This window comes from Mauremys reevesii, linkage group 23 (assembly GCF_016161935.1).
Source record: "Mauremys reevesii isolate NIE-2019 linkage group 23, ASM1616193v1, whole genome shotgun sequence".
NCBI lineage: Eukaryota > Metazoa > Chordata > Testudines > Geoemydidae > Mauremys > Mauremys reevesii.
The window spans coordinates 19,694,905-19,706,186 of record NC_052645.1 but is presented as its reverse complement, the minus strand read 5'-3'; the positions used below and the strand labels follow the sequence as shown (position 1 = coordinate 19,706,186).

At 54.4% G+C, this 11,282-nt stretch overlaps 1 protein-coding gene across 5 annotated transcripts; it reads right to left on the bottom strand.

Moving 5' to 3' along the window:
- Window positions 1-5,399: 5,399 nt before the first annotated feature.
- GJA4 (gap junction protein alpha 4) lies at window positions 5,400-10,752 on the bottom strand. Of its 5 annotated transcripts, none has more exons than XM_039511858.1 (2): window positions 10,599-10,752; window positions 5,400-8,541 (listed from the first exon to the last, which is right to left on the bottom strand). In XM_039511858.1, exon 2 carries the CDS (start codon window positions 8,521-8,523, stop codon window positions 7,519-7,521), a length of 1,005 nt encoding a protein of 334 aa, XP_039367792.1. In that variant the 5' UTR covers window positions 8,524-8,541; window positions 10,599-10,752; the 3' UTR covers window positions 5,400-7,518. The 5 variants fall into 5 exon arrangements, with proteins under 5 accessions (XP_039367792.1, XP_039367793.1, XP_039367789.1 ...); XM_039511859.1 differs by lacking the exon at window positions 10,599-10,752 and adding an exon at window positions 10,274-10,439; XM_039511855.1 differs by lacking the exon at window positions 10,599-10,752 and adding an exon at window positions 10,119-10,248.
- Window positions 10,753-11,282: the final 530 nt, after the last annotated feature.

Here is an 11,282-nt window from a genome sequence, read left to right as displayed (position 1 = left end):
GCCGAGGCTGGGGATGGCGTAAAACCACCTTAGCCCCCCCACTTCCCATGGGCTGCAAGTTTGGGGCAGCAGAGACTGTTACCTACAGCGCTTTACAGGCCTTGGGATGTAGGGAGCTCAGGCTCATTCATCTGACTTTGCAGCTGGGGAAACTGAGGCACAGAGCAGTGCTGTTCCTGGCTCAAGGCCACACAAGAGGCTCGTGCGGAGCTAGGAATAGCTCCTAGCTCTCCTGAGTCCCAGCCACGCGATTGTAAACACTGAACCATGCTCCTGCCCAGCTCAGTGCCAGGGCTTTTTCTTAGGTTACAGCATCTGAGCTGAAGCGTCTGCACATCCCCTGGTCCAGGCTGTGCTTTGTTTGGTGTTGTTCTGTGGCTGTTATCAAGAAGCTGTTTCCTGAACTCTGAAAAGAACGGGCGGGATCGACTGGCCGGGCCTGCCCCACGCTATCACACAAAGGCAGTGGCAGCCCTGCCGCCAACTTTGTATTGCAGGAAAAGTGGGACAATCCAGTTTGCAAACTCCAAGGACAAAAACATAACCCGACAATAGACTCTGTTACCAGGAGACAACATGAGTGTGTCAGCCAATCCTGGGCCGGACTTCTCAAATGAGCGCCATGTGCAGCACCAAATCCTTAGGGATGCCCTGGGGATCCACTCACATCGCCCTTTTCTGCACAGGACACTCCCGCTGATGATTAGTTGCCCTTTGACCCCGTCTTAGAAAGATTATTCAGTTAAGCTCCACCCTCAATATGACATTTACTGTGATTAATTAAAGCCCCAGTGATGATGATGATGATGAATAGAGCTGGGCTGAGGCAGAAGCACAGAACTTTCTGAGATGTCTTTTTCTTGACATCACAGTAGCAAGACTTAGCCACTGTCTCTTCGAGTGGCTCAAAGCACTTTAAGTATCATTATCCCCATTTTACAGATGGGGAAACAGCGGCACAGCTTGGGGCAGACAGGCATTGAACTGTTCTATGGCCATTTGGAAGAGGCAAGAAAGGCTCCCTCAGAGCCAAGCTGGTGCCTTCAGGAATCCCTAAAAAGCATCTACTGCCCCTCGCTGGCAGACACTTCTGCACATCCTGGTGCAGTTGTGTGGGCCACACGTCCGTGGAAACCATGAAAGGGCTGACGTCCCCCCAGCCAGGATGCTAGCACGGCAGAGATGGAGGAATAATGTGGTTTTCCGGCCAACGCAGAGCCCTCAGCTACATGCAGTGGTGTGAATGGATTGTTCCACTCATTGCATTGCCTATGGGTCTCAGCCTGAAAGCACTTACTACCAAGCAGTGTGCTTACATCCCACAGGAGGCGGTAGGGGGCTGGGCTGGGGGTCAGGCTCTGTTACCAAACTGCCGTGTGATGTTCAGCTTCCTCCCTCCTGTTTCCCCATGTCCATTGCACTCTCTTTGGGGCAGGGACTCTTTCTTACTATGTGTCCGTACAGCACCCACCACACTGGGGCGCCGTGCTCCTCTGGGGTTTAAATCACAATGCGGCAGCTAGCTCATCAACCCAGCCCCAGTGCTCCACGGTACCAACCAGCTCCGCTCCTGGCCCCGTTCAATGGTACCACGGGTCAGCTCACTGCCCTCGGCCCCACTCTCCCCTTGGCTGCTGCACAGAGGGAGCAGAGGCCTCAGTACTGAAGCGTATTATCTCCCCGCCAGGCCTGTGCAGAGGAGGGAGCAAGTGGTTCCTTTCCATTCATCACCCTTATCAGCTGCAACCTTTTATTTGCACAAGGGCAGCCTGCCCTCCTTCTAGGGAAACAGGCCGTGTTTGTGTCACTCCAGGCACACGGACAGAAGCAGGGCCGGGTTGTCTCCTCGGCTCCCAAGCCTGCCCTGGCTGGCCCCTGGAAATGGCTCGCTGTGAAAATTAACTCCTCTCTGTTGTTCTTGGAGTGCAATGAAGGCAGCTTCCCACAGCTGTGCGAGCCCCTGGCCGGCACTTCGGGTCACTAGGGCAGCCAGGGCCAGCCTCATCACAACATGAAACAATAGCACGCCCGGCAGCTTTATTATTCCAGCTCACCGCCCAGCCAGCGCTGGTACCCGGAGCTCAGGGGCTAGGGCAGGGGTGGCGGCAGGTTCCAGACAAGGGGGCTCGCGGCTGTCTTGTTTTTCACCTTGCTGGAGCAGTGGGAAAAGCCTGAAGCCCCAGCTGTGCCAATGAAAATATTCACTCCAGGCCAGGAGAGGGAGCAAAAACAGAGAGCAACACAAATAAATAGCAGACTAAGCACTCGGGCTGTTGTTGGCCAGGGGTGGCAGAGGCGTCTGTACAGTTACCTTTCACACAGGCATTTCCTCTCCCTTCAGCACGCTCAGGGCTCCTCTCTTTCGAGAGCCAAGTCTCTGTTTGTGTGTGTGTGTGTTATCGTCAGTATTATGATAACACCTAGGGGAAACTGAGGCACAGCATGGGGAAGTTTTCCACATGTTTACAACACAGTCCACTGACAAGACAGAAATTCTCTCCTCATCCAGGACTGGCTGCAGTGGGAATCCTTCCCGAAAAGTATCTACTTCTCCTCCCTGACAGACATTTCTGCATATCCGTGTGTGTCACGCATGATGGTACCTCACAGTAGCACCCTGCGAAGGATGCAGGGCCTAACTGGTATCTCACTCGCACTTGTGTAACTCCAGGGATGCTTAGTGAGAGTGTAGTAGGCTATTATCCATTTTACAGGTAGGGAACTGAGGCCTAGAGGCCACTCAGCTGAGGTCCAACAAGGAGTTTGTGGCAGAGCTGGGATTGAACTCAGCTCTCCCCAGTCACAGACTAGCACCTGAAACACACGACTAGCCCACCTCTCTTTGGAAGGGCAAAAGCACCAGCAGCTCCCCTCCCACTCTTCTGCCATCCCTACTAATAGCCCATATATTGCACTCTGGCTGCATGCAGCCTCGCGCCTGAAGCACACAAGGTAGAGAAGCATTAGCCCCATCTAGCAGATGGGGAAACCAAGGCACAGAGACGTGGTCCAGGTCACATGGCACATCTGTGGCAGAACTAGAAAGAAAACCCAAAAAAACCCAGTCTTCTGCAGCCCAGCCCCAGGCCCTGATCACTAGAGTCACCCACCACCCTTATAACAGCTGTGAGATTCCTAGAGGAAAGAGTGTCACAGGCCCTTGAACTAGGAATCCTAGCAGGAGAGCGCTAGGGTGGGAATGAAAAAGGCAACCTTCCTAGTAGAGGAAGGGCTCTGCTGCACTTACTGCAGTGATACATGGCTGTTAACGCAAGGGAAGGAGAGGAAACCTCATAGCTCAGCAGGTGCTGTGCTGGTTCTGTCAGGCTAACAGGAGGGCAAGCTGGAGTCTATTTGCTCCCCCTGCATCAAGAGAGTTGTTTACTACAGTTTCCAAGTAAGCAACAAGGCTGCACCAGTGTCACGGAGGGCATCAGCATTTGTGTTAGTTGCAATAACGCACAGGAAAGGACCCCACGCTCGACTCTCAGATCCCCCAGTGGAACAGGCAGGGCTGGCAGGCAGTGGGAGAGAAAAGAGACACTTTTGCCTGTATCCTAAGCACATTCAATGTGAAGCCAAGCGGATAAACACAGGAGCCTAGTGCCATTTTGACAGGCACAGGGCAGCTCTGGCCTCACTCTATTTCCTTCCACAGCTGCCTGCAGTGCTACTGTTCCCATTTGCTCATCCAGCACATGGATTCAGTATACAGCTGGAAGGGGGGAAAATGCGTGTGTCAGAGTTATTTTTGAAACCCTTTTTACACAGCAGTTTGCCAGAGAGAATGGCCTGTTCTGGTGTATTTTAAGCCCTGTGGTTACAGAAGCAGAAAACAATACTGGAGTTTCAGCTTATCTAGAGCCCATTTCCACCTATTATGCGAGAACGGGTGAGTACAGGGCCCGAATGGCAATTCATCGCTGTACCTTGGAGAGCACATGAACAATACAAGAGAGGCAAGGATGGTGAGGTGGCCCACCCCCCAGGCCAGTCCCCTGCGAAATAGCCCTAGGACAATCTCTACCCAAGAGTCTGAACTATTAGTCAGAGTTCCTCTCCAGCCGGGAATATAGTCACCCTAACATTCATAGGCCCCCCAAGGCCAGAGGGACCATTGTGATCATCTCGTCTGACTCCTTGTATAGCACCAGCCCAAGAACATCCCCCAAATAACTCCCAGAGCAGATCTCTTAGAAAAACATCCAACTGTCAGGGATGGAGAATCCACCCCCACCTTTGGTGAGTTGGTCCTGTGGTTAACTACTCAGCGTTAAACACGTACACCGTATCCGGCTGAGGTGGTCTAGCTTCAGCGTCAGACATGGCATAATGGGCTCTGCCATCCAGCAGAGAAAAGCACACCCCGAGCCAGTTTTTTTCTCCCCATGTAGGTACTGCAACCAAGTCACCCCTTAACCTTCGCTTGGTTAAGCAAAAGGGACTCAAAGAGCTCAGCCACCAAGGCCGGGTTTCTAATCCTTTAATCATTCCCATGGCACTTCTCCGACCCCTTTCCAATCCATCGACATCCTTCTTGAGTGGGGGGTACCAGTCCTCCACACAGCACGCCAGCAGGGGCCACACCCCTGCCAAAAAGAGAGAGGAAATAACCTGCCTGCTGCTACTTGAGAGCCCCCTGCTAATAGGTCCCAAATTGCCTTAGGTCACAGCATCACCCTGGGAGCTCACGTTCAGCTGATTGTCCACCACAACCTGCACATCTCTCAGGTCCCTGCTTGCCAGCCTGGAGATCGCCAGCCTGGGAGTAGGGCCTCCTCCTTTGTTCTTAGATGTACACATTTAGCCCCATTAACACGCAGAGGGCTCAGTTTACCAAGCCATCCAGCTAGCTCTGACGCAGGGATCTGTCCTCTTCATTAGTTTCCCACCCCCCTCAGTTTTTGGGGCATGTGCAAATTTTACCGGTGATAATATTAAGGGGGCAGGGGATTGATTTCAGTGACTAAGGGCCGTGTCACGAGACAGCTTGTGAGGAAGGGCTGAAGAAAAGCTGTTCAGCCCCACTACTGGGGGATTAGGCAGTGAGCTATAGCTCTGGGACACCCCTATGGAGGGGACGGAGGCCAGTCCCTTTCTTTATACAGCTGGTCAGCACCTGGAGCTGCACTTCAAACAAGATCATTTCAGCCCATGGCATGAATGATGTCAGCAGTCTGACCAGCTCGCCACATTTACTAGAGCCCAGCTTAATTTATAGTGTCAGGCTAAACCTCCATTCGAAGTGCACCGCGGATAGTTGCAGAGGGCAAGCCCCATACGGCAGCTTTTCACAGGACAAAGCTGGGAGCATTAGGCTGAGAACCATGGGACTACTCGACGTGTTACACTAGATGCTGTGAGAAAGCACTACACACACACACACACACACGGCAGGAGGTATTTTATGTCAAAGTTTTACTTGACAAAAATGCAACATTAAGTCTGCCAGAAAGAGCTGAAGAGCAACTTCCATCTGCTCCTCTGAGCATGGACACGTTGGGGAGATAAGAATACAGCCCGAGCAGGCGGCTGCGGTGGTTTGGCTTACATTAAAAATGGAACAAACAATCAGGAGGACAGAAGGCGAGACCCTTTTGGTTTCACAGCTTTGGGATTTTTCAGGCACAATTCACTGGAGCCTGCTCTCTTGAGGAGGGATGGCAGGTTTCCCTCAGCCCACCACCCGCCCACACCCCAGCAGGAGAGGACATTTGTGCAAACAAACGAAGTCACTTTATTTTTTTCCTACCCCTTTTTGAAATGAAGATTTTTTTTGAGTGACTTTGGTGCTCATTAAAGTGAAATAATCAACAGCCTAAACAGTGCCCATGAGCACTGTGCCATGCAGCTCTATCCCTCAAACCCCGCCCTGCGCCAGCGACTCCCGTATCCGATCTCTGCCGGGCAGGAGGTGCCAGCTCTGTTGACTGGTGCAACCAGTTCCTAACTGAGAGGCTGAGGAAAGGGAACCTAGGAAGAGTGTGATCAGCCTTAAGCCCCCAGCAATGGTTCTAGGGCTCTGAATGGGGCAATTCACTTACCCACAACGTCCCCTCCACCCTGGCCGAATCTGTGGGCAGCCCCATTCCAGCAGAGGCCCAGTGCTCACACCCCACAAGTGAAGGCCCCTCCTTCCCAGCAGATTTGAACGCAGGGGGATCCCTGTAAAGCGGCTGGGAAGTGAATACTCACGCTTTGCACTAGCCAACCAACAGCTTAACAGAGCCAGTGGCAAATATTGGGATTTGAAGCTGCAGTTCTACAGTCAGACAAGCAGGTTAAAAAATAAATAATAGTTAACCAATGGAAACCGGTGCCTCAGAAATGAGACCATCTGGGGCAGAGGACCAGGGCTGTTACTGCAGCTACCTGTGGGGATCCCTTACACCTACACACACACGGACAGCAAGTTACTCTGAACGTACATGAGGACAGAGTTTATAACTTTGCTCTGGGGCAACTGAACTCTGGGCAGTAGGCGTTAAGCCCTGTGATACGGCTTTTCCTTAGTACATCGGGGTTTCCTCACACTGGGCTGGCACCTCAGCTTGGACGGATAAACTACTGAGTCATGCAACTCAGTGTGGCAAGATCTAGATGTTGGGATTATTTTGGGAGGTGACCCAGAAGGAGGAGAGATGTCTGGCACTCCAGTGCCCCCAACCCCACATTAATTCTTACAACAAGCTGCCCTATGGAATTTCTAGGCTGAAGGCAAACTCTTGCAGCTGCTAAGATCTCCGAGGCAAACAGACTTCCCCTCTCCCTCCTTTAGAAGGATAATCGTTTACCTAGGCTGGGCCAGATTAACTCCCCTAGTTATAGTAAGGATATTTCCGCACATATTACCCAAAAACGCAGTAGCTGGTCCACCCCAAGGCAAAGCACCATGGATCTGAATGCACAAGCCGCACAATATCCCAGGCAGCTTTCCACTGAAGATGCTTCTGCAGCTGAAGAAGGGATTTTGTTTGGTTTCCATGTCTACACAGTTTAAAAAAAAAAAAAAAAGAAAGCACCAGCTCTCCTGGGACTGCAGCCAAAGAAAGGTGAACATATTGGTATCATGTGACATTGGTTACTTAGGGTCTTTTGTACAAAGGCACCAGAGAATAACCCTCCCCCAGGGAGCCTGAGGTACATTTCGCCAGCAGAATGGTAGGAAGGGTCCTCGCACCCTGTAAAGTTCAGTCAGCCGGCTACAATGCAACGTGCCATTGAGCCACATGAACGTCCTATGGCACAGCCAGTTTGCTGAGAGGTGCATGCACCTGAGAGCACATCTACAGCACCCACACTTTAAATACACAGACACACCATGGACAGTGGAGTGCAGGAGGTGCCTGCCAGTCAACCAAAGTGGGTCTCCAAAAGGAGCTTTGGGGTTTTGTTTGGTTTTTAAAGCCTCTATAGCAAACAGGTCCCATGGCCAAGATGCCCAAGAACCTGAGTATCCCCTTGTTCAATGGGGAAAAGGATACCTCCGAGACACAGCAGCCTGGTTGCAGTGCTCTCCTAGACATACTGTTTCTTGGAAGCAGAGCTGCCAGGCCGGCTGGTCTGCCTCTCCTGCAGGGGCTGGGCTCCTGGGGCATAGGACTCAGGAGAGGGCTTGTTACCACTGCGCAGTGCCAGGTTCTCCTCGGTGTTGAAGTTGGCCCAGTTCTGCTCGCTCGACAGCTTGTTGTAGGCCAGGTAAGGAGGGGCGTGGCTCTCGCTCAGAGGGAGGTAGTGACACTGCTTGCTGTCTGGGAAGGAGTCTATGTCCACAGCTGGGCTGGAAGAGGAAGAGGCCTCCCTCATCCTGCTGAGCAGGTTCTTGCAGCAGAGGTGGAAGAGCTCCAAGAGGTTGAGGCCCAGGGAGATCAGGCCCACCACCATCATGAAGATGATGAAGATGGTCTTCTCAGTGGGGCGGGAGACGAAGCAGTCCACCTTGTGGGGGCAGGGGGCCCTCTCGCACACGAAGACGGGTGGCATGAAGAAACCATACAGGTACCACTGGCCTAAGAGGAAGCCGGCCTCGAAGATGCTCTTGCAGATCACGCTGATGACGTAGGTCCACATCAGGGAGCCGCGGATCTTGATGCGGCCGTCCTCCGCCACGCAGATCTTGGAGATCTTCTTCTGCACCACTGACAGAGCCTGCTCCACCTTCAAGTCTTTGATCTGCGCCGCCCGGAGCTCGCTCTCCCGCTGCTTCAGCTTCTCCTCCCGCCCCGAGAGGTAGATGACATGGCCCAGGTAGACCAAGGTAGGGGTGCTGACGAAGAGAAACTGCAGCACCCAGTAGCGGATGTGGGAGATGGGGAAGGCCTTGTCGTAGCACACGTTGACACAGCCCGGCTGCTTGGTGTTGCACAGGAAATCCGACTGCTCGTCCCCCCACACCGATTCCCCGGCCAGGCCCAGGATAAGGATCCTGAAGATGAACAGCACCGTCAGCCAGATCTTCCCAATCACTGTTGAGTGCTCCTGGACCTGGTCCAGCAGCTTCTCCAGGAAGCCCCAGTCCCCCATCTTCTAGAGGGTCTTGTGCTATTGATGGCAGGGAGAGAACAAGAGTTAAGTCAACCTGACAGTTGGACCCTTCAGCCCTTGTTTCCACCAAAGCCAGAGGTAGGAGACACACGGGGCTTCCCAGGTTGCCACATGGCCTGGCAGCACTCCCCACCACCCTTCTCCATGGCTAGTGTTTCATTAGACTAGGAACCCAGATAACGGCCAGATGGACACCACAGCCTGAGCTGAGATGCTGGGTTTTAGCCAGCTCAGCATGCAGTTCTTAGGTTCTACAGAGCTAAGTTTAATGTCATGTGTGGTATCGTTTTGAGGACCAGGCAGCGCAGCAGGAGGGGAAGGACTCAGACGGGCAGCTCATGTTGGGTGCCAACTGGCTGGTGGGGGTCAGGCTTAGGGTTGCCAGCTTTCTAATTGCACAAAACTGAACACCCCTTTCCCAAGGCCCCACCCCTTCTTGCTCCATCCCCCCTCCCTCCATTGCAGACTTTCACCAGGCTGGGGCAGGGAGTTGGGGTGCGGGGGGGGTGAGGACTCCAGCTGGGGGTGTGGGCTCTGGGGTGGGGCCAGGGATGAAGGGTTTGGGGTGCAGGAGAGGGCTCCAGGCTGGGGATTGGGGGCATACGGGCTCTGGGAGGGAGTTTGGATGCAGGAGGGGTTCAGGGTCCCAGCAGTGTTTGCTACAGTCCCCAGAAGCAGCTCCCACATTGCTGCGGCCCCTAGGCGCATGGGCAGCCAGGGAAGCTCCGCACGCTGCCCTCATGCCCGCAGCTCCCATTGGCTGCGGTTCCTGCCTTAGCCCCACCCACTGGACTTTTAGCTGCGCTGACTGCAGCCACCAGGGTCCCTTTTCGACGGGCGGCCCGGTCACAAACCGGACACCTGGCAACCCTAGGTGGGCATCAGTGGAGCACAAGACATCTTGTCCCAGCTGACGCCCGGGCAGGAGTTTGCTATGTTGGCTTAGTCAGCCCATTGGAGCATAGGGAGAGCTGCTTCTTCCTGGCAGCCCTGGGCTAGTTACCAGACCCTAAAGCTCATCACTGGGGACTTAAGCAGGCTACCAGCTCTGCCAAAATACTAGGGCTGCAGCAAGAAGAGACCTGCCCCCCCCTCTAAATATCCAGCAGAGAAAGCTACACTAGCCAGACAGCATTAGCCACTGAAGCAAGGGATGTGTGTGTGGGGGGAACGGGACACCCCCTGTCGCTGGAGGCTGGGCACAGACAGCTGTGCCACCACTGGGGCTTAAGCAGATCTCTTGGACAGGAGCCCAGCCTCCAGGCAGCACCTCTGCCCCTGCCCGGGGAAAGGGTCAGATGAGAAAGCTCCAGGTGCTCTAACCTTCTCCACAGGGTCACAGCAGCAGACAAAGCAGAAACACTCTTCCCCCCCCCAAACACACATTATCACTTTCTTACCCTTTGGGGAGCAGAGTTTAGTTACTCAGAGCCCAGCTCAGCAGAAACAGACCCTGATGTTAAACCCCCAGGAACATCAAGGGAGAGACAAGGCATTTCAGCCCCAGTGCAGCAGCCATTAGCTACCCAAAGGGGAGAGTCACTCACTCAATTCCTTCCCAGGGTCTCACTCACTTTCCAAGGGCACTTCAGCGCTAAGCCCAGCAGCCACCCCCTCGGGCCAGGGGCTCCTGCAGCACCACACCCCTAGCCTAGAAAACTCATTTGTAAGGGCCGCCTATCAATTAACCAATCAAGGGCTCCGTTGGCTCTTTAAAGCAAAGACTCACCGTGGGGGTGGGTTGACGGGGCCAGCTGCAGTCATGAAGGGGTTAAACTGAGTCAGCCTGGTGGGAAGCCAAGGGCTAATGCATGCACCACCTGGGCTCCCAGGTGCATGCAGTGGGCGAGGACACAGACCCCCTTTGCACTCCCTGCAGCAAGAGTCTGGTTTGCAGCATCTGTGCCGAACCCCTGTCCCCAATCCCAGCTCCTTGGCCGGCCCAGCCATGCCCCGGAGCAGAGGGGCTGCCCAGCCATCCCTGACCACGCCAACACCATTGGCTTGCTTGGGAGAGGGACCCGGCAGCCAGCTGGAATCTGGTGTTTACTCACCGAAGCCAGGCACAGCTGTGCGACCTCAGCCCCAGCTCCCTGCTGGCCCAGGCTGGGAATCAAATGCGCTGCCCCAGGTGGGGCAAGGGGGTTGCAACCTGTGGCTCTTTACACTGGAGGCTGCTGCTCCCACCAAATCCCTGAGACTGTCAGAGAAGGAGGAAACTGACCCTGGGTAGAGTTACACAGGGGGGCGGGGAGAGGAGCCGCAGGAAACTGGGGGTTGGTAAAATTGATAGTTCGGCTGCAGAGCCCTCCTTTAAAGGGGCAGCTGCTTTGGCAGGTGTGTGGCTGGGGGGTGACTTTATTCTTCTCCTGGCTGCTGGTTCCATATGAAATCGCAGCACTATTGGGGGAAGAGCACAACAGCGGGAGTGGGGAGCGGCCACGGGGACGGGGGGGAGAGCGGCCCTGCTGGGCTCCTTCCTCTTTCACAGGGAGTCGCAGACGAGGACGGGGCAGCCTGGAAATAGGAAATGGAGGAAAACAAGCCAGACAAGGCTGAAATAATAATACTATCGGGCCAGGTCAGGGCCTTCCCCGCGGAGCCAAAACTAACACGGGGACGATCCCGGGCCAGGAGCCTGAGCTGTGAGAGTCCGGTGACAACCAGGCCTCTGGGGGGGGGCATCGCCCCCGATAAAGCTCCGGTTTCAGGGCCGTCTTCCCCCGAAGCCAGGGAAG

Bases quoted from the DNA above. Each gene is read 5' to 3' on its own strand.
- GJA4 (XM_039511858.1), bottom strand. From the start codon at position 8,523: ATGGGGGACTGGGGCTTCCTGGAGAAGCTGCTGGACCAGGTCCAGGAG.